General features: G+C 47.3%; 1 protein-coding gene across 5 annotated transcripts in view; it reads right to left on the reverse strand.

Moving 5' to 3' along the window:
- Positions 1-23,528, reverse strand: part of HOMER1 (homer scaffold protein 1) — a 170,099-nt gene that overhangs the window by 145,386 nt on the left and 1,185 nt on the right. For 3 of the 5 annotated variants that reach the window (XM_075325749.1, XM_075325732.1, XM_075325739.1), the window contains exon 2: positions 17,390-17,942. In XM_075325749.1, coding sequence (XP_075181864.1) covers positions 17,390-17,394 — 5 coding nt within the window. In that variant the 5' untranslated portion in view covers positions 17,395-17,942. Of the gene's footprint in view, positions 1-17,389; positions 17,943-22,323; positions 22,482-22,821; positions 22,935-23,528 lie in introns of those variants that run through there. The other 2 variants (XM_075325757.1, XM_075325763.1) reach the window with 2 other exon arrangements.

The raw sequence follows: 23,528 nt of genomic DNA on the forward strand, positions 1-23,528 counted from the left end.
TCAAGTGATATTTTATCTGCTTATATGACGGTCTGGTGTTTTAATCTTTGCATTATAAAAACAAGGCCATTTACATGCCGCTGACAATTTTACAGATCTGCTATCAAAATCCGTATTATAAGAAATCAATTACAGGATGGAAAAATCAAATAAAATGAGCAGTTGCTCATGTTGCACAATAAGAAAAAGGTAGAATGAAAGGCACTCACCGGGATGATGGTATAAAAAAACCTTTTATTCCGTCATTTGGTGAAAAGTGAAGGCATGGGGGAGGGGGGTACCGCAGAAGCATCATATAGAGGCGCGAAACGGCCGTCGTCCAACATGCCCCGTGAACCCCCCTCCCCCATGCCTTCACTTTTCACTAAATGATTGAATAAAAGGTTTTTTGACACCATCATCCCGGTGAGTGCCTTTCATCCTACCTTTTTCTTGCTCAGCAAGTGTTTTTTCTGATAAATGAGCACCATGTTTTTTTCCTCTCTCAGATGTCAGTACTCAATCTAATGGATGGATTTGGTGTATATTGATTCATATGGCAGACCATTGCACAATAATTTATGTGGGTGTGCTTTGTCCAACTAAGGCTGAAATGACATGGAAAAGGGATAAAAAGCATACAAAAAAATATTTGGCAATCCATCATGTTCTAGTGGCAAGACAAAATAACGTGATGGGCTAAAATATCTAACTAAAGACTCTATAGTTGCCACGGGGTGTGATGGGATAACACAAGGAACCAAGGCTCCTAATCTGGCCCTCAGGCCAGGGTGCCCTAGCTGCCTCTGATTCCAGAGATACCTTTGATAGTGCTACCTTTGGGGTAGCGTGAAATAAAATAAAACAAATCACGGCTAAGAATGTGGGAGCAGCTAGCATCAGCAGAGACACAACCACCACCATTGGCATCAGCTGTCCACACAGTAATACTGCAAGTACATTAGTGGGTAGAAAGCGAAGGAGGTAATGGAATAATTGCCACATTATTCATCTCAGTCACAGCAGGATGGTTTCACCTCTGACAGCGACACCATCAGTTTGACACTGATCATTGTTCCACAAAGAGGCTGTGTTACTAAATGGGCTGTAGTTAATACTGGGTTACCATAAATTTGTATGGAAAGGTTACTTTGACATTAATAAGGCTGTGTTTGTGTTAACAAGGGGTTGAATATAGGCCCAGAAAACCGTAGAATGTTACACATATTTTTCAGGACACTCAGATCATTTGCAGTATTATGTGTGTATTATTTGTGACAAATTGTCGAATCTAGCAATTTTGAATTTCAAAGACTTAATCATGTCTAATCATTTGACTTATGACTTTCCGTGTCGAAGCCGCTATATGTTTGCTGCAGTTGATTTCTCAGTCTGGTTAACTTGAACAACCTTTGTGTTTCACATTGAAATTCACTTTAGGAAAAAATAGTGAACAAAGCATTAAAATGACTGTGCCATAATGTGACCAGTTGGCAATGGCTGGAAATTTTCCTTTATTCAGAATTGTGAATAACTGAAGTTGGGTTTTTTGTTTAATAAAAAGGAGAAATCAATAAATGACTACAAAAAAAATCAAAAGCAACCTTGTTCTACAAATCAGCTCAATAATAGCAGCAAGCATAAAAGCTAAGTATAACTGGCTGTGTACATGGTGTGATGCCAGTTCATTCATATATAGACATTTTCCGGAGATGTGAATAAGTGTAAGTAGGTATGATAATCTGTATACTCATTCAGACATAATCATCTCCTCCTGCAAGACAAACAGTAACAGATTTAAGCACCAGGACACCACTTTGATAGCAGGAGGTATAAGGGTATGTGCAGGCAGATGTAAAGGTGCCCCACTGAATATACATTTCTTCTTCTCGATTTATAATTCGAGCATGTGGCACGGCAATGGGCAGCTTTGTTTTTCAAAACTGTCTTCCTAATGTTCCGTTCACAATGCTGCAAAATCTCAGTTGCAGCCTAAAGGAAAAAGAAAATAACAAAAACTCAAACTATAGCCCCACTGTGGCACACTATGGCCTAAAGCTGTGACTTTCCATTCTCGACATCAGTCGGAAAGGCTTTGGCAGAGAACATTGCAAAAGTTTAACATAAAAAGGGACAGCTAATATGTGGTTGCTTAGGTTTATTGCATTCAATTGCCACTGTGTCCTGAGATCGACACTTAGACTTGTGCTATATAACACAGCATCACCGAATCATGGGGCACGTGAATTGTAGTCTTATGTGCCAACAGCGGAAACATTCAACAATATTTAAAGAGTTATTCCCAGAGTCGCATTATTTATCACAAAGCACAGTAATAGCACAACTATTATAAAAATTCTGACTAAGCCCAACATTAGGTTTCCTACATACCTTTGTGTCTTTTTTTCATCTCGTTTTGTCCCCCTGTGCATCCAGTTTCACATAGCTGAACAGCTGGAACTTTTGGTATCTGCTAAACCTACATTTCCCAACAGCACCCTGCTCCCCCTCAGTGCTGCAGTTTATAGTTTCATAGTTTCATAGTTTTTAAGGTTGAAGGGAGACTCTAAGGGGCACTTTGCACACTGCGACATCGCAGGTGCCATGTCGGTGGGGTCAAATTGAAAGTGACGCACATCCGGCATCGCATGCGACATCGCAGTGTGTAAAGCCTAGATGATACGATTAACGAGCGCAAAAGCGTCGTAATCGTATCATCGGTGCAGCGTCGGCGTAATTCATAATTACGCTGACGCGACGGGCCTATGTTGTTCCTCGCTCCTGCGGCAGCACACATCGCTGTGTGTGAAGCCGCAGGAGCGAGGAACATCTCCTACCGGCGTCACCGCGGCTTCCGTAGGATATGCGGAAGGAAGGAGGTGGGCAGGATGTTTACATCCTGCTCATCTCCGCCCCTCCGCTCCGATTGGCCGCCTGCCGTGTGACGTCGCAGTGACGCCGCACGACCCGCCCCCTTAACAAGGAGGCGGGTCGCCGGCCACAGGGACGTCGCACGGCAGGTGAGTGTGTGTGTGAAGCTGGCGTAGCGATAATTTTCGCTACGCCAGCTATCACCACATATCGCTGCTGCGACGGGGGCGGGGACTATCGCACTCGGCATCGCAGCATCGGCCTGCGATGTCGCAGTGTGCAAAGTGCCCCTTAGTCCATCTAGTTCAACTTGTAGCCTAACATGGAATCATCGTGGGACCCTGTGTGGATTACGTAAGACCTGGGTCTTTTGAGGGATAATAATAGGAAGTAAGAGGGTGGTGTTTGTTTGTATATTAGTTCAAATAAAGGATTTTTTCTTTGTATTTATTTTTTTCACTTACAGATTAGTAACGGGGCTCTCATAGATGCCTCCCATTACTAATCTAGGGCTTATTGGCAGCTGTGAGCTATATTAACTCCTTATTACCCCGATTATCACCACACCAGGGCAATCGGCATGAGCAGGGTAAAGATCTGGGATTGTTGCATCTAATGGCTGCGACAATCCTGGGCACTGCAGGCTGCTATTTTCAGACTAGGGGGCTCCCCAGTCTGAGAATACCAGCTCCCAGCTGTCGGTTTAATCATGGATGGGTATCAAAATTAGAGGGGACTGCACGCTGTTTTTTTTTAAATTACTTAAATAATTTTTTTTTTTTGAAAAGCCGCCTGCGGTTCCTCTTATTTTGATACACAGCCAAGATAAGCACACAGCTGGGGACTGCAGCCTGTAGCCATATTCTTTATTTGTGCTGGGCATCAAAATATGGAGGGACCTACTCCAATTTATTTATTTTTACAGCAATGGAGACGCAAACATAGTGCCTCTGGTTGCAGTCAGACACGCTATCACACAGAGTGGGGGTACGTCTGACTGCAACCAATCAGAGACGCTGGGACGGCCGGTAGGCGGGGGAAGCAGTGAATTTGTATGAAGAAGAATGAGCGCCCGGAAGTACCATTACAGCCAAGGGGAGACTCGGTAAGTATAACGCGCCTGCTCCAATCCCCCTATCCCTTTTATCACCATTTTAAAGATTCTAAGGATTCTGGTCCCCATAGACTTATATGCGTCTGGCGTTTGGCCATTTATCGGGGATCAGTTCTGGGCCCGAACCTGTTTTTTTTTTTAACCCGGTTTGACCAGCTTATCCTGGTTATCTGGGAGTCCGACCATCACTACTCATTAATGTATTGGAAAATGTCCATGCAGAAGTAAAAAATCCACATGGACAAACCAGTAGAACAGCCTGACACAAATTATCCCCCTTAAATGGATCCATGTTACCATAAACGGTAAACTGTAAAATCAGAGGTGGGTGAATGGGGGTGGGGGGGCACAGGACCATCCTCCTCTTTATTTGTATGTGATCCAATGTTTGGCTATCCTAGTCAAACACTTTTAACCTTGGATAGGTGATCAGTTTTGATAACATAATACTGAATAGAATATTAAAAGATATCAGTATAGAGAATAACTGGAGAACAGTCTATGCCACCTATGAGCTTCGATGTATAGTTGACATATTTCATTTGCCAAAAAAGCTGTCCGCCAGAGCACACTGTGACTTCATCTGCATCATTAAAGTCAAAGGCCATGTCGGCATAAATGCTGATTTGTGGGGCAGAGCCACTGATTGGATGCTAAAGTGTTATGTGAATATAGTGATAGGCTAAAAAATCTGGTTAACTAAACCCACACCGATAAAGTTGAACAAGATAAAATCCAAAAAAATCAGGTGAAACCAAATAGAGTTAAATGAAAAAATAAAAATGTGCAAGTTAAATAATCATAGATAGACAGCGCTCACACAAGCATATCAGTCGGACGAGGGCTATCTGATGTTTTATCTTTAAAGGGGGCTTTACACGCTGCGACATCGCTAACGATATATCGTCGGGGTCACGTCGTTGGTGACGCACATCCGGCGCTGTTAGCGACATCGCAGCGTGTGACACCAAGGAGCGACGATCAACGATCGTAAAAATGTCAAAATTCGTTGATCGTTGACACGTCACTCCTTTTCCTAATATCATTGGTGGTGCATGCCGCTGGTTGTTCCTCGTTTCTGCGGCATCACACATCGCTATGTGTGACACCGCAGGAACGACGAACATCTCCTTACCTGCGTCCACCGGCAATGAGGAAGGAGGTGGGCGTCATGTTCCTCCTCTGCTATTGGACGGCTGCCGTGTGACGTCGCTGTGACGCTGCACAAACCGCCCCCTTAGAAAGGAGGCGGTTCGCCAGCAACAGCGACGTCGCAAGGAAGGTAAGTCTGGGTGACGGGTGTAAGTGATGTTATGCGCCACAGGCAGCGATTTGCTGCCCGTGGTGCACAACATACCGATACCGCAGCGTGTAAAGTGTCCTTTAGCCCTTGGACCGATGTTATACTTTGGGGCAATGCCGACCAGCGTACTTTTTCTCATGGTGATTCAGCACGAGAAAACATCTTCTGCATGCTGCGAGAGGCAACGTAAATTGGATAGCGTGCATCTATGCAAGTTGTTACCACCCTAGAAAGCAATAAAATGTTTTTTATTATTTTCCAAAGTACCGTATTTTTCGGATTATAAGACGCACTTTTCCTCACAAAAATTTGGGAGGAAAATGAGGGGTGCATATTAAAATCCGAATGTAGCTTACCAGGTGGTGGTGAAGAGGGGACACAGGAGGCAGGACAATGCTGTGCGCTGTTCTGCGGGCGCTGCTCTGTGCGCTGTGTGGCGGGTGCTGCTCTGTGCGCTGTGTGGCGGGTGCTGCTCTGTGCGCTATGCTGTGGGCGCTGCTCTGTGCGCTGTGCTGCGGGCGCTGCTCTGTGCGCTGTGCTGGGGGCGCTGCTGTGTGCGCTGTGCTGCGGGTGCTCCTCTGTGTGCTGTGCTGCAGGTGCTGCTCTGTGTGCTGTGCTACGGATGCTGCAGATGCTGCTCTGTGCGCTGTGGTCTGTGCTGTGTGCTGTGCTGCGGATGCTGCTCTGTGCTGCTCTGTGCACTGTGCTGCAGGCACTGCTCTGTGCAGGGGCTGCGGGCACTGCTCTGTGCCGTGGCTGTGGGCGGTGAGATGTGGGCTTCAAATAATGGAGCCTGGAGTCGGCGCGTGTGCAGATGGAGTTCTTGGCTCAAGATCTCATCTGCGCACGCGCCACTTCTGGCCCATTTATGTCCCAGTGGACTTAAGGAAAATGAAGACAAAATGGCTGATAACTCAATCTTCTCACAAGCCAACTCCGGGCGCCATTTCCGACGACATCTTAAGAATGGCCCGCCTGCAGTGAGCACTAGCACACAGCAGCGCCAGCAGCCCCCTCACAGAGCAGCGCCTGCAGCTCCAGCACAGTGCCACCGCCCACAGCGAGCATCTGGGCCCCCTTCTGCACCACCATCGCCGTATTCCAGCACCACCCCTGCCTCCTGTGACCCCCCGCTCCACCACCGCTTCTGCCCAGCTCCCTGGTAAAACACCACCAGATTATAAAATAGACTCCATTTTTTTTAATCTTTTTCTTTCTCTAAATTTGGGGTGCGTCTTATAATCCGGTGCTTCTTATATAACGAAAAATACGGTAATAAGTTAACATGAAAAGCAGAAAAGTGCAAAGAACATATATAAATAAAAATGTTTAGAGCAATGAAAATCAGAGCATCACTCCAGTGGTTTTTTTTAATTATTTCACTGCTAGAGTAGTCGCACTAATCTGAGATTCCTGACCCTAGTATTTTCCAGCCGCCGTCTACATCTGTTCTCAGTGCTCCGGTAGGTCTGCAGCACTTTGTGACCTGCCGGATCGTTCCACTGTTTGCTGCGTGAGCGGAAAGTCAATGTAAAGGCTGCTTTACACGGTACGACCGATTGTGCAATTTCACAATCGATCGTACCTGCCCCCGTCCTTTTTGCGTCACGGCCAAATCGCTGCCCGTGGCGCACAAAGTCGGTAACCCCTGTCACACATACTTACCTCTCGTGTGACCTCGCTGTGGGTGGCGAACGTCCACTTCCTGGAGTAGGAGGGACGTTCGGCGTCACAGCGACGTCACACGGCCGCCGGCCAATGGAAGCGGAGGGGCGGAGATGAGCGGGACGTAAACATCCCGGCCACCTCCTTCCTTCACATTGCCGGCGGCGGCCGCGTGACGCAGGTGAGCTGCTGTTCATCGTTCCCGGGGTGTCACACGGAGTGGCATGTGCTACCCCGGAAACGATGAACAACTAAATTAAACGATATTATGGAACCTAGCGAGCAGTACATGACTCACGATTTGTGAGCGATACTGCGTCGCTAGGAGGTGTCACACAGGCCGGCATCGCCAGCGATGCCGGATGTGCGTCACAAAAAACGTGACCCCGACGATCTATCGCACGATAGATTGTCTGGTGAAAAGCAGCCTTAAGGGCGGCTTTGCACACTACGACATCGCAGGTGCGATGTCGGTGGGGTCAAATCAATAGTGACGCACATCTTGCGTCACTTGCGATGTCGTAGTGTGTAAAACGTTTTTGATACGAAGAACGAGCGCAAAAGCGTCGTTATCGTATCATCGGTATAGTCTCCGACATTTCCATAATGCCGATGCAGCGACAGGTACGATGTTGTTCCTCGTTCCTGCGGCAGCACACATCGCTGTGTGTGAAGCCGCTGGAGCGAGGAACATCACCTTACCTGCGTCCCGGCTGCTATGAGAAGGAAGGAGGTGGGCGGGATGTTTACATCCTGCTCATCTCCGCCCCTCCATTGCTATTGGCCGCCTGCCGTGTGACGTCGCTATGACGCTGCACGGCCCGCCCCCTTAGGAAGGAGGCGGGTCACCGGCCAGAGCGACGTCGCAGGACAGGTGAGTGCTTGTGAAGCTGCCGTAGCGATGTTCGCAGCTATCACAAGATATCGCACGTACGACGAGGGCGGGGACTATCACACTCGACATCGCAGCAACGGCATGCGATGTCGTAATGTGCAAAGCCCGCCAAAGTCTATGAGAACCAGAAGGAGGCCAGAACAAGGCTCTCATAGACGAACACTGAGAGCTGGTGACTGTTACCTCTGACTCCCTGTCAGTCAGAAGTTATGTTCACAAGATGGTGCTGCAGGAATGGAGCGGTGCCGAGAAAAGCTGAAGACGGCGGTTGGTACGTACAATATAATACTAGGAGCAAGGATCTTAGATTAGTAGCACCAATCCAGAGCCGAAACAAAATAAACACCAGACTTATGCTTTAATGCAGCTTACCAATAGATATAACTGATGGGTCTTTATTCAGCTAATACAACGGCGACAATGCCAAATGTATATACTACATTTAATATGTACAAATTTTTTATAAAATATTTATTTGCTCCACAATTTTTACGACCCATAACTTTGTTTTTTTTTGGCGGTGCGTATTGGGGTCAGGAAGGTGTAATTTTCACTGGTACTAATTGTGGGTACATCCCACGCACACTTAAGGCAAGCTAATGCTACCGGGCGTGCAAGCTGCTATAGAGCGCGTAGAGGTGACGATAGATGGAGTGGCCCACTACCGGTACGGGCCCTTCTGGCATTTACTAGAAATGCCCGATGGCTAGTCCGGCCGGGGTTATTAGCATAATCGATCCAATTCCCTCACATGACAGAATATACAGTCGTGTGACCATAAGCTGCAAATGAATAGTCTTTATTAGAACTATTTTTAACCCAGAAAAAGCCATGAATACAATGATGTATCGGTGCCATGGTCTCTGTGAATGTGCTAATTTAGTTCCAATCATTCACTCTCAGACTGGCCAAACTATTGATGCATCTATGGCAACAATAAAGAAAGTGTTCTGTACGTAAATGACCTACAGCATAAATCAATCAATGTTAATCAGAGTTTTTTATTTTCCAAATCACTGTGGGCCAAATACATCATTTGCAGTTTTTTTGTTATTTTTCATTTTTTGACTTGTGGTTTCCTTTTTGGTTTATGCTGAGCAAATTCAGCAAAATGGCACACGTGACATGAATTTTGCGCAAAACCCCAAATTTTTTTTTTTCTGCCTCTGTTTTTATGTTTTTACACGTTTTGTACAATTTCGCCAAAAATGTTACTTTTACAGAGAAAAAAAAACCACTCCGGGGTGAGATAGAAGTAGAGTTGTGCCTAATTTTGCAACTCTTAGGGGTACTTTACACGTTTCGACATCGGCTAGCGATGTCAAATGCGATAGCTCCTGCCCCCGTCACACATGCGATGATTGCTGCTGTAGCGAACATTATCGCTACGGCAGCTTCGCACGCACATACCTTGTCGGCGACGTCGCAGTGACCGCCGAACAATCCATCCTTCAAGGGGGAGGTGCGTTCGGCATCACCGCGACATCACTAAGCGGCCGGCCAATAGAAGCGGAGGGGCGGAGCTGAGCGAGACATAACATCCCGCCCACCTCCTTCCTTCCGCATTGCCGGTGGACACAGGTAAGGAAATGTTTGTCGTTCCTGCGGTGTCACACACAGCGATGTGTGGAGCTGCAGGAACGACAAACAACATCGTATCTGCAGCAGTAACAACATTATGGAAATGAACGACGTGAAACAGATCAGCGATATTGTACGCTTCTGCGCTCGTTCATGGTCGCACCTAGGATTTACACGTTGCGATGTCGCTACCGGCGCCGGATGTGCGTCACTAACGATGTGACCCCGACGATATATCGGTAGCGATGTCACAACGTGGAAAGCCCGCCTTAGTCGCATTTCTTGAGCAGTCTAAAATATTTGGGGACTATGTAATTGACGTAAAACTCGGAAAAATAACTAAACTACTTGAAAAAAAGGCACAAATAGTTTGATGAATTGTGTTGCAAATAACAGTCACTTGTTAAGACATATACACGCCAAAAAAGGAGAGGAAATAAAATGATGAATCGGGCCCTATCTCTATAAAAAAAGTGTAACTCTGAATCTTGCAATTTTATCCCTGGTAGTGAAGCCTAATACTAGGCTGACACTTCACAGTTTGTGAACATCACTTTTCAGTTGTCATCTTATTACCAACAAAGACAGGCTAGCTACGTACAGAAGATAACACAGAACCCACTGTTCACAGTAAGTGATGTCACAGCTCGCCTCCTCCCCCTCCATGCATAAAGACCTCTGACCAGATCCTGTAGAGGTCAAATAAAATCTCCAGATTACTGTTTCTTATGGCCCATACATCTGCTAAAAAAATAACATTTTTGAATGTTACTTAAAAAAGCTCAGACAAAATGGTCATCACCATAACACAAACATTTAAACACAAAAATTTAGAATACAAAAATTTAAAAAAACACAAAAAACCCCAGAAGATAAACTATGTATTTGTATATCTGTAACAATCATGGCCGTTGTAGAGGCAGTGAGTGGGAGTAGTGGACCCACTGAATCACAGCCTTACCCTTTAGTGGGAGGGGCTTAACTAAGGACTGGAGATGCCACTTCCAGGCAGTGACCGGGACTGTGTCAGCTGACCTCCAGGACAGGAGACAGACTCAGGTACCGATACAGATACAGGCAGGTACAGGTGGGATGTCTGAGGCAGACAGGCAGGCAGGTACGGACAGATATGGTGGGCATGGCAGGGACAGATAGGTATGGGAAGGCAGGTAAAGGTGATTGACACAGGGATAACGGGACAGGAACTCGGGACCTGACAACTAGCTAGCTAGCAGACTGAAGACTGACTAACTAAAGTCATTGTGCAGGTACCTCCCCTAATGGGAGGGTGCCTTAAATACATAAAGCCTATCAGCCATAGGCTGGGAGGTATTTCCTGAAAATAGCATGCCAGCCCTTTAAGAGGAGGACTGGTGCACACACACGCGCCCTAAGCACACTCCCGGGAGACCTGAGCTGTGTGCACAGGCCCCGGGAAGAGGAAGAAGCAGGAGCACACATGGATGGCCACAGGGCAGCGGGAGAGGAAGCAACCTGGCCAGGGTGGTGAGTAAGTCGGTGTTTCTGCAGGGACATAATACCTGCTTGTATATATGTGATTGAATATATATATATATATATATATATATATATATATATTCTATACTTATATATATATATATATATATATATATATTTATATATTCTTCATATCAATTTTTGCAGCCTCCTGACCTATCTAAGTACCCTGCTTTGTACTATTTTTAATCATTTTATATGTGTTTTTTTGGGCTTTATCTTTTAATCTAATTATTAAAATTTAATTTTTAACAGTTTTTTTTTGTGTTTTGAGGTCTAAAGTGGAACGCCGATGCTACAATGTCGTTTTTATTATTATTATTATTATTATTATTATTACTATTATTATGCTTTGCTTAAATTATTGCAAAATAATAAAGGTAAATCAGACTAAGAAATACTTTTCATATGAGGAAAGTGACATAGAGAATGCTGAACTCCGCATTCCTAGTTATGAAGCCACCCCGTCTTTTCACTCGGACATTCTTCTGTTACTGTGGATCATTCTACCAGGAGCGGCAGCAGACATCGTAGAGGACTCTTCTGCCAGAATCTCACCCGGTACAATACCATAGCTGTGTCTGGAAGCTGTAGAGCATATTCTGTGCTTGTGCTTTTATTTATCATCTCAGAACAGACCAGATGGCTTCCTACCCAGGACTGACATCAGGTAACTGTCAGACAATATGGGACCGATATCATCAAGCAATGAGTTGCTCAGCAGCTCACACACTACTATTGTAGGCTGTCAGTACCGTAATGGATGAAAGAGTCTTTGCTGGAGTGAACTGGATACTAAAAAGTCCTGAAAGGGCTGAAAAAAAGACGTTGTGTCATGAAGACTACCCCTTTTTAGTAATGAACCATCTGATTGCCATGGGTCGGGCTGCTCTTGCCCCCAGTGCTGGCCACAGCCAGACACACATGTCTTCTGCAGCAAACATTCATCTAATGCTCTTTTTATACAGAAGAGAAAAAAACACTTAAAAGAGTCCCGATTGCCAATATAAGTACCGTAGGTTGTTGGCTTTCCCCAAACTTGCATTTACATCAATCTGATTATTTGTATGATCTCATGTATCATGATCTTCCCATTGCACACGATGGGCTGATGCCGAGGTGCACCAGAAGATCCACTGCTGACAAGCCACAATTTTAACCCCAGCCTAAAACGTGATCAACAACAAAAAAGTGAACTATCACTGATTTCTTGCTCGCTGCCCACGTTCACACTGGACTGGGAATAGTCACTTGATATAACAATTATGTCCCTGTGCAAAAGGCCCTTAATGGATGGACGTGAAGGGTTTGTGTTAGGCCCCCTTCACACATACGTGTTGAAAGTGAGTATGGCCCATCCGTGTGCCGTGATTTTGGCACACTAGTGTTCACTGTGTGCTATCCGTGATAGCACATGCAGAACAGGAACTTTTTACTCACCAGTCCCCGATGCTGCTATCCCTGGTGCTGAAGTCTCTGGCACTGCTGCGGTGCAGTGAATATCCATGAGCATAATGAGCAGGCCTGGAAGCAAGTGAAAGCAGGGCTAAAGACAGCAGCGCTGGAGACAGGTGAGTATACAAAATCATTTTATTTCAAAGACACGTGGTGTCACACGGATCCCATCAGTGTGTGATCTGTGTGACATCAGTGCTGCCAGAGAAAAATGAACTTGTATCCTTGTGGATCACACGGACACACGTGTGCTCCATACGGACATACGGTCCTTATGAAATCACTTATGTGTGCGCAGACCCATTGATTTTGATGTTCATGTCTCCAGTACGTATGAAAACTAACGTCCTACGTACCGGAATTACTGACGTGTGAAGGAGGCCTTACAGAGTGTCTCTCAATTCTAGCACATGGGTAGGTAATGAGAGGGACACTTCATACTTTGACATCTATATATCCTCAAACTGCATATAGACAGGAATTACTATGATAAAACAACCCTTTAACTGATCAATATTTAAAAGGGAGCATAAAGACCTTTCAGTTCATTACAATGTAAGGCAACCAGCATCAGGGATAGGCAGGGGCCCAAGATAAGACATCCCTCATTTTTTTTAGCTTCCTTATTTATAATACATAGTCCCCATTTATCTCAACAGACATCCCCCCATACAGTCACAGAACTAAGTGCAGAATCCACTGCCCCCTCCCAATGACGCACAGTTGAAACCAGAAGTTTACATACACTATCGAAAAAGACACATCTGCAGGTTTTTCTCACTATCTGACATGAAATCAGAATAAACTTTTCCCGTTTTAGGTCCATTAGGAACCAAAATTATTTATATTTGCCAAATGCCAGAATAATGAGAGAGAGAATGTTTTAAAGCATTTTTATTACTTTCTGCAAAGTCAAAAGTTTACATACACTAAAGTGGGCTTTACATGCTGCGATCTCGCTAGCAAGATCGCAAGCGAGCGTACCCGCCCCCGTCGGTTGTGCGACACGGGCAAATCGCTGTCCGTGACGTACAACCTCGCTTACCCCCGTCACACGCACTTATCTTCGCTGCGACGTCGCTCTGGCCGGCGATCCGCCTTTCTAAGGAGGCAGTTCGTGCGGCGTCATAGCGACGTCACACGGCAGGCGTCCAATAGAAGCGGAGAGGCGGAGATGTGCGGGACGTAACATTCCGCCCACCTCCTTCCTTCCGCATTACCGGTGGAGGCAGGTAAGGAGATGTTCGTCGCTCCTGCGCTGTCACACACAGTGATGTGTGCTGCCGCAGGAACGAGGAACAACATCGCTAATAAGCAGAGTACGATTTTTTGTTTCAGGACGACCTTTCCGCAGCAAACGATTTTGACCGCTTTTGCGATCGTTTAAGTTCGCTCATAAGTGTCACACACTGCGATCTCGTTAATGACGCCGGATGTGCGTCACAAACACCGTGACCCTGACGATAATTCATTAACGATATCGTAGCGGCAGGAGACCTTCAGTGGGATCAACTAAACTTTCCACAACTGTGTTCTTGAGTCCAGGCTGCAAAGATGTTCTCGTTGGCCAACTATTTTGGCTCCAGTGATGAGTCCTACCCCGGCAGTCCGATTCACACAAAAAGTATGGGTACTCAATGTATCCTCCTTGCTGCCCAAGGAGAAAATAGAGAACTTTCAGATCACCACATATTGACCATCCTTGATCCTCGTACTTACGTTTCTTGAGAATAAAGTCCAAATTCTCATAGGTTTCCTTCAAGTGCAGAGAATGCCCTGCAGACACTGAAGCATACCTGCTGCCATTGTGCACTAGCAGCTTTCAGGCTTTTTTTTTAGGATCAATCAATAAAGAGTCTCCACTCGCTCACATTATACCCAATATTACATTTTTCCATCAGCCCAGGAACATGACTACAACATACTGGAGTTGTTTTGCTCAGTATATGTTAGGATTTGTGCACTTTGGCTTGTCCTATATCAATCCCACACTCAAAACTACAGTACACGACATGTTTCGAGCAGTCTCCCCATTTCATTTTTAGCTACAGTTAATTCATCTTTGAGGAACAGTCATTTTAAAGTACTGTACATGTGTTGCAATGTTTTTGTCACCTAATAGGAGAGCAGCATTGTCATGAGGGACTATGGGGATAGCAGGAAACCGGGGACCCTAAGCTGACCTTTAGACTAGGGGGCCCTGTGCTTTCCCTATTCTCAGAGCTATCCCTAATGGTGGGGATGTCTCAGTCGCCTTCCTGGCCCTGCTCCTGACTAGCCCTTATCTTATAACCCTATCCTCCAGGGGGGCCTGAACAAGGTGTGATTTAACTCACAGAAATACTCAAACAGGGGAAACCAAAACTCTTTTTTTTCAAAGCACGCATGCACAGAGGTATAAGACAATAAGAAATTAGGAGGAAAACAAGAGCAGGGTGGAAACAACAAGATGACTGATAACTCTACAACAACATCAAGCACAAAGCAACTCTTTTTACAGTAAGTCTGGGACACCACAACTCACAGACCAACATAGCATAAACTATAGTGGCATAGGTAGAAGATTTCCTCCAAACTAAAAATAGGAGGAACAAAAGTGATTGGCTTTCTTACACTATGTGATCAAAGAAGCGTAACGAGCAGGTTAGCAGAGGTTAACTCTTGCTAGCCTGTCTATGAATAAACACACAGCAGGTTGACAGCCGGGTCTGCCTAAGTTGGTCAAAAACACGAGAGAAACCATCGGACGGAGTGTCAGATTCTGCAATGTGAGCAGAGCTTGACGCCGCCATGACAGTCGATGAGTTTTGTGCAAAACTCTGTGTGACAAGCATAAAGATGATTCCAGTGATTCCAGTGATGTGTCACTTAGTGGGCTGCTTGCTGTAGTTTTGATAAAATCAGTAGAAGATTATCAGTAGAGGACTAGTAAATGTGCTACCATGTAGTCCCCCATATTCGTGCGCTCTGTATAACCTCGCCCCCACCACTGATTGCTAGAAATCTGCCTACACAGAATGCTAATCAAAAACGGTCCGTGGAGCCTCTGTTAGGTTCTTCCCGGAGGGATATCTGGCTATTTTCTGTGTTGAGACTCCTAACAGAGGCTCCACAGACCTTTTTTGATTTGCATACTTCCCAGGGAAAATGAACATAGGATTTCACTGTGTTGAGCGCCCTCGCTGGCTGCCGGCAGTGTTTTCTCTGGCTGGTCTCCCCTAGATCAGTGATTGTTTTGTCTTGCTGGTCTACTAGGCATTGCTCCCACCTGGCCAGAATCCTACTTCACACTGATGAGGGGCAATACCCCGAAACAGCTGTCTGTGGATGGATGCCTGGCCTTGGTATTTCCCTTGTCATATCAATAAACTCGTCAAAGAGTTGGATATTGACTAAAAGGGCCACTTAATATGGTGGTTATGGTGGTCTCCTTAAAAAGAGCCACTCCTTGGCTAGGTCCTTCCCGGAGGGATATCTGGCTATTGAGACTCCTAACAGAGGCTCCACTGACCTTTTTTGATTTGCATACTTTCCAGGGGGCAATGCACCTAGGATTTCACTGTGTTGAGCGACTTTGCTGGCTGCCGGCAGTGTTTTCTCTGGCTGGTCTCCCCGAGATCAGTGATTGTTTTGTGTTACACAGAATGCTGACAATCAGTAGAAGATTATCAGCAGAGGACTAGTATAAGTGCTGCCATGTAGTCCTCCATATTCGTGTGCTCTGTATAACCTCGCCCCCACCATTGATTGCTAGCTTTCTGCCTACACAGAATGCTGACAATCAGTAGTGTGGGCGGAGCTCAGCTTTCAGAGAACTGGTAGATTTCCTGCTGATTTTATCAAAACTACAGCAAGCAGCCCAGAAAGTGATACATCATAGAAATCAGGGTCTTTGCCCCTTCATTATGCTAATCTCAGATGAGGTAGAAAAAAATTGGTGACAGATTCCCTTTAAATGTATTTTCTCCTAGAACCTGCGTATTTTTTTATCTTTACACAAATCTGACGGGGATTACTATTATCAAACATTATACCAATTCCAAGTATTTTACCCCGTGCTAAATAGGAGCGATGTATTAAATAATATTGAAGCTTGAGTGATCATTAACTAAATAAAGACGTGAAACGGAAGCAGTGGACGAGTTAGGCTAGTTTCACACTTGCGTTCAGCGCATTCCGTCACTATGGAGAATAGCGCAGTCCGTTAACGGGCTGCGCTATTCTCCATAGAGTTGTATGGACGACGCACTGTAACGCAAGTGTCTGCGTTGCATCCGCTGGACGACGCAGCGTCGTTATTTTGACGTTGCGTCGGGCGGATGGAACGCAGCATGTAACGTTTTTCTGCACTTGGCGGAGTGTCAAAAAAACGCAACCTGCAGGAATCCGTTAGGCGTCCGTTGTTTTTATAATGGACGCCTATGGTGGCGGATTCCGTTAGAATGCGTCATTTGACGGATTCCGTTAACTCAGCTGTCTTTACACAACTGCGCATGCCCAGATGTGTAAAGTCAAGGAAAAAAAACTACAACGGATTGCGTTATTTTGTACGATCTGTAGCATGCGTTGTGCCACTATATGCAACGCATCCGTTGCATCCGTCACACAACGCAATGCTACGGATCCCGTCCAACGCAAGTGTGAAACTAGCCTTATTCAGGTGAAAGTACAAAGCGATCTGCAATGAATCCAGAAACCTTAATAGTATCCTGCTGATTCAATAAGAATAGACGGACATATAAATCATTCTTAAGTGTTCTATGTATTTGTGGCAGACAATAAATCTATGTATTATATTCATTTACTACCATTACCTGTGCCTGGGTGTCACTTACAGATCCTATGTGCTGATTTATGGAGACCTGTATATATTATGCATAAAGAACAGATCTTTCTAATAGATAAGTCTCCCTGTGAATCCTATGGATGTCTAGACTGACGCACTCAATGTCAAGGTCATCATCAATTAAAGTCATGCAATAGATGCAAATGATAAATACGCACTTACCCCATTTTGCCCAGATAAGATTTTGCACTGAAGTGATGAGAAGAACTTTTAGACGCTTTCTTCTTGTACCATTAGCACTGCTTCGCGGCTCTTAAATCAGATTATACGCTCGACCTCCCCTAACTTGTGTCACTCCGCAGGTAACACAGATACATGAAGTGTCTGGCTTTTAAATCCAAGGATAATTCCAAAACCGAAGGAGAAAACAAATGAAAAGGAGCGAGAAGTTTTTTTTTTTTTTTTCCTTATATAACTTACTGTAGTAAAAAATTACAATTGTATATTAAAAAAAGTATATCCAACAAAAAAGGCGCGCATTCATGTGCCTTCTTCTCCCACAGTCTTGTAGTTTCAGGCAACACTAGGAAGCCAGCCCAATGCTTATTCCAATCATGTCCTTCTTGACAAAGATCCGCTTCCCACGCTCCTCTTCCCACACACACAGACATATATACAGTATGCACCAGTGTGACCAATAACTGCAGGTCGCCTTCCTGTGCTAGAACCGAGCCCCGGCTGCCTCCTGGGACCTCTCTGCAGGATGGATCCAGTGCTATAGGACACAAGGAGAAAGTATCAGGAGGCAGAGCAGATGGACAGAATGAGAGAGAGGGAAAGAGAGAGAGACAGAGAGAGGAGAGAGAGAGAGGAGAGAGAAGGAGACAGAGAGAGGGAGAGAGACAGAGAGAGGGAGAGAGAGAGAGGAGACAGGAGAGAGAGAGACAGAGGAGAGAGAGAGAGACACAGAGGAGAGAGGAGAGAGAGAGAGAGAGAGAGAGAGGGAGACAGGATAGAGAGAGAGAGACACAGAGGAGAGAGGAGAGAGAGAGAGAGAGAGAGAGAGGGAGACAGGAGAGAGAGACACAGAGGAGAGAGGAGAGAGAGAGAGAGAGAGAGAGAGGGAGACAGGAGAGAGAGAGACACAGAGGAGAGAGGAGAGAGAGAGAGAGAGAGAGAGAGAGGGAGACAGGAGAGAGAGAGAGACACACAGAGGAGAGAGGAGAGAGAGAGAGGGGGGAGAGAGGAGAGAGAGAGAAAGAGACAGGAGAGAGAGAGAGACACAGAGGAGAGAGGAGAGAGAGAGGGGGGGGAGAGAGAGGAGAGAGGAGAGAGAGAGAGGGAGACAGAGGAGAGAGGAGAGAGAGAGAGGGGGGAGAGAGAGGAGAGAGGAGAGAGAGAGAGGGAGACAGAGAGAGGGAGACAGAGGAGAGAGGTAGACAGAGAGAGAGGAAAGAGAGAGAGAGGAAATAGAGAGGGAGAGAGACAGAGGAGAGAGGAGAGAGACAGAAGAGAGAGAGAGAGAGACAGAGGAGAGAGAGAGAGGGGGGGAGAGAGGAGAGAGAGAGGGAGACAGAGAGAGGGAGACAGAGGAGAGAGGTAGACAGAGAGAGAGGAAAGAGAGAGAGAGGAAAGAGAGACAGAGGGAGACAGAGGAGAGAGAGAGGAGAGAGAGGAAGACAGAGGGGTGAGAGAGAGACAGAGAGAGACAGAGGACAGAGAGAGACAGAGGAGAGAGAGATAGAGAGACAGAGGAGAGAGGGAGACAGAGATGGAGACAGGAGAGAGGTAGACAGAGAGAGAGGAAAGAGAGACAGAGGAGAGAGGGAGACAGAGAGAGGAAGACAGAGGAGGTAGAGAGGAGAGAGGTAGACAGTGAGAGAGGAAAGAGAGAGGAAAGACAGACAGAGGGAGACAGAGGAGAGAGAGGAGAGAGAGGAGAGAGAAGGAGACAGAGAGAGGGAGAGAGAGAGGAGAGACAGTGGAGGGAGGGAGACAGAGAGAGGGAGACAGAGAGAGAGGAAAGAGGGAGGAAAGAGAGACAGAGGGAGACAGAGGAGAGAGAGAGAGGAGAGAGAGGAGAGAGAGAGAGAGGGAGACAGAGGAGAGAGACAAACAGGAGAGAGGGACACAGAGAGAGGGAGACAGAGGAGGTAGAGAGGAGAGAGAGAGACAGAGGAGAGAGAGACAGAGGAGAGAGGGAGACAGAGAGAGGGAGACAGAGCAGAGAGGTAAAAAGAGAGAGAGGAAAGAGAGAGAGGAAAGAGAGACAGAGGGAGACAGAGGAGAGAGGAGAGAGAGATACAGAGGAGAGAGGAGAGAGAGAGAGAGGAAGACAGAGGAGAGAGAGACAGAGAGAGGGAGACAGAGAGAGAGGGAGACAGAGTAGAGAGGGAGACAGAGGAGAGAGAGAGAGAGGGGGAGACAGAGAGAGAGGGAGACAGAGGAGAGAGGAGAGAGGGAGGAGAGAGAGACAGAGGAGAGAGGAGAGAGAGGGAGACAGAGGAGAGAGAGACAGAGAGAAGGAGACAGAGGAGAGAGGGAGACAGAGGAGAGAGGGAGACAGAGGAGTAGGGAGACAGAGGAGAGAGACAGAGGAGAGAGAGAGAGAGAGAGAGGGAGACAGAGGAGAGAGGAGAGAGGGAAAGAGAGACAGAGGAGAGAAGGAGACAAAGAGAGAGGGAGACAGAGAAGAGACAGAGGAAAGAGGGAAGACAGAGAGAGGGAGACAGAGGAGAGAGGTAGACAGAGGAGAGAGGGAGACAGAGGAGAGAGGGAAAGAGAGAGGGAGACAGAGAGAGGGAGACAGAGGAGAGACAGTGAGAGGGAGACAGAGAAAGAGGCAGAGAGAGAGGGAGACAGAGAGAGAGGGAGACAGAGGAGAGAGGGAAAGAGAGGGAGACAGAGAGAGGGAGACAGAGGAGAGACAGAGAGAGGGAGACAGAGAGAGAGGCAGAGAGGGAGACAGAGAGAGAGAGAGAGGGAGACAGAGGAGAGAGGGCAAGAGAAAGAGAGGGAGACAGAGAGAGGAAGACAGAGGGGAGACAGAGAGAGGGAGACAGAGAGAGAGGGAGACAGAGAGAGAGGGAGACAGAGGAGTAGGGAGACAGAGGAGAGAGGGAGAGAGAGAGGAAGACAGAGAGAGAGAGAGAGGGGGAAAGAGAGAGTGAGAGAGAAAGAGGGAGAGAAATAAGAAAGGAAAGGAGAGAGAAAGGGAGAGAGATACATAGAAAGTGAGAAAGGGAAAAAGAAGAGAGAATTATAGATTGATAGAAAGAATGATAGAGGGAGAGAGAGAGAAAGAGAGGGGGAAGGAGGAGAGAGAATGACAGAGACACAGAGAAACAGGGAGAGAGAATAATAAAATAATAGAGAGAATGATAGATAGATAGGTAGATAGATAAATAGATAGATATAAAATGGTTGAGAGAATAATAGATAGAGAGAGAATAATAGAGACAGAAAAGACAGAATGATAGAGAGATAGAGATAGAATGATGATTAGAGAGAGAATGATAGAAAGAGAGAAAATACTGATAGAGAATGATAGAGAGATAGAAAAGAGAATGATAGAGAGAGATTAAAAATGAAAGAGAAAGAATGATAGATAGAATGATGGAGTGGGAGAAGAGAGGGAATGATGGATAGAGATAAACAGAATGATGGATAGAGAGATAGAGGGAAAGATTGAATGAGGGATAGATTGATTGATTAATAGATAATATATATTGATAGATATTACATAGATAACAGAAACATATATATATATATATAGATAGATTAGATATGATAGTAGATAGATATGAGACAGATGGAAAGAAAGATGATAGATAACAGATACAAAGATAGGATACATATATAAAAGATATACTGTGTGTATATATATATATATATATATATATATATATATATATATATATACTGATGATAGATAGAGAGATAGATAATAGATAGATAACAGATATATAGATATATAGATAGATAGTTCGATATATAGATAGATAATAGATAGATAGATAATAGATGTTCTTCACAGATCGCCTGTAGGCCGGTCCAGCACACTGCAGCATGCAGCCTCCATTATACTTCTGTATATTGATGGAGATTATATTATGTAACTGTCAGTATAGTATAATGTGGATTATTATCAGTGACTTATTAATATGTAGAATTTTTCTAAAAAACTATAATAAAGTGGTCAGTGAGGAGCAGCCCCCCAGAACCCAGGGCACCAGGTGCCGGCAGCAGGGCTGAGCACACACCGGGGATCGGTCCTCTCTGCTGCAGCCCCGGGAGCAGGAGCTGATGTAACGGGAAGCCTGAGCTGCTCGTGGATTCACAGATGAATGGGAATATTCGGTGTGTGTGTGTGTGTGGGGTGCTGGATCTACCTGTGTAGGGTGATGCCTGGGTCCGGGGTGCTGGATCTACCTGTGTGTGGTGGAGGGTCCGGGGTGCTGGATCTACCTGTGTGGGGTGATGCCTGGGTCCGGGGTGCTGGATCTACCTGTGTGGGGTGATGGGGGGTCCGGGGTGCTGGATCTACCTGTGTGGGGTGATGCCTGGGTCCGGGGTGCTGGATCTACCTGTGTGTGGTGGAGGGTCCGGGGTGCTGGATCTACCTGTGTGGGGTGATGCCTGGGTCCGGGGTGCTGGATCTACCTGTGTGGGGTGATGGGGGGTCCGGGGTGCTGGATCTACCTGTGTGGGGTGATGGGGTCCGGGGTGCTGGATCTACCTGTGTGGGGTGATGGGGGGTCCGGGGTGCTGGATCTACCTGTGTGGGGTGATGGGGGGTCCGGGGTGCTGGATCTACCTGTGTGGGGTGATGGGGGGTCCGGGGTGCTGGATCTACCTGTGTGGGGTGATGGGGGTCCGGGGTGCTGGATCTACCTGTGTGGGGTGATGGGGTCCGGGGTGCTGCATCTACCTGTGTGGGGTGATGGGGGTCCGGGGTGCTGGATCTACCTGTGTGGGGTGATGGGGGTCCGGGGTGCTGGATCTACCTGTGTGGGGTGATGGGGTCCGGGGTGCTGGATCTACCTGTGTGGGGTGATGGGGGTCCGGGGTGCTGCATCTACCTGTGTGGGGTGATGGGGGTCCGGGGTGCTGGATCTACCTGTGTGGGGTGATGGGGTCCGGGGTGCTGGATCTACCTGTGTGGGGCCCGGGTGCCGGATCCTAGCTGAGCAGCATTGCTGGAGGGTCGGGGATGACAGAATGTGACATTGCAGGGGCTGCAGCGTTCACCATCCAGAGCAGCACTCAGTCACACAGGCGGCGGCTTCAGCACCGCGGACAGCAGCAGAGGGAGCCGCGTGTGAGCGGCCATCAGCGGGCACAGAGCAGCCATCCTCCAGCGGGTGGCACCGAGCATGGCAGGAGGGCAACGGGGAGGAGACCGGAGCCAGAATAACCCCGGATCGCAAGGACAGCGCCGCCCTCCAGGCCTGGCACCTCTCCCCGGGCATGCTGTGCTGCTGGGGCTCTACCGGAGCCAGGTGGCGGCTGCTGGCACTGGGCACCCAGCTTGACTGCCACCTTCCTTTGCCCTTGCGTTTGATCCCAAGCCAGCTGGGCTAGAAAGGGTTACAAGGGACACTGCCACCCTGACTACACCGACACAACGTGCACCATGGTATAATGCATCTTACCTTGTGCATGCTGCCATCTGAATGTACACAGCTCGTCAGAAAGAGCCAGCGAGCCGCATGTTATGTAATACAGCTCTAGACATATGCAACTGCCTGCAGGAGAGGAGAGCGCAGGCCGCGGAGAGGAGCTGCTCCCCCATCTGTCACCGCCGCGGTGCAGCACATGCAGCAGTCCTGTGTGTGGAGGGCGCACTGCACAGAGTGCCAGGGACAGAGGGGGGACGTGCACAGAGTGCCAGGGACAGAGGGGGGGATGTGCACAGAGTGCCAGGGACAGAGGGGGATGTGCACAGAGTGCCAGGGACAGAGGGGGGGATGTACACAGAGTGCCAGGGACAGAGGGGGGACGTGCACAGAGTGCCAGGGACAGAGGGGGGGATGTGCACAGAGTGCCAGGGACAGAGGGGGGACGTGCACAGAGTGCCAGGGACAGAGGGGGGGATGTACACAGAGTGCCAGGGACAGAGGGGGGACGTGCACAGAGTGCCAGGGACAGAGGGGGGGATGTGCACAGAGTGCCAGGGACAGAGGGGGGACGTGCACAGAGTGCCAGGGACAGAGGGGGGGATGTACACAGAGTGCCAGGGACAGAGGGGGGACGTGCACATAGTGCCAGGGACAGAGGAGGGGGATGTACACAGAGTGCCAGGGACAGAGGGGGGACGTGCACAGAGTGCCAGGGACAGAGGGGGGGGATGTACACAGAG

The sequence above is a fragment of the Anomaloglossus baeobatrachus genome, chromosome 1, assembly GCF_048569485.1.
Source record: "Anomaloglossus baeobatrachus isolate aAnoBae1 chromosome 1, aAnoBae1.hap1, whole genome shotgun sequence".
Classification (NCBI taxonomy): domain Eukaryota; kingdom Metazoa; phylum Chordata; class Amphibia; order Anura; family Aromobatidae; genus Anomaloglossus; species Anomaloglossus baeobatrachus.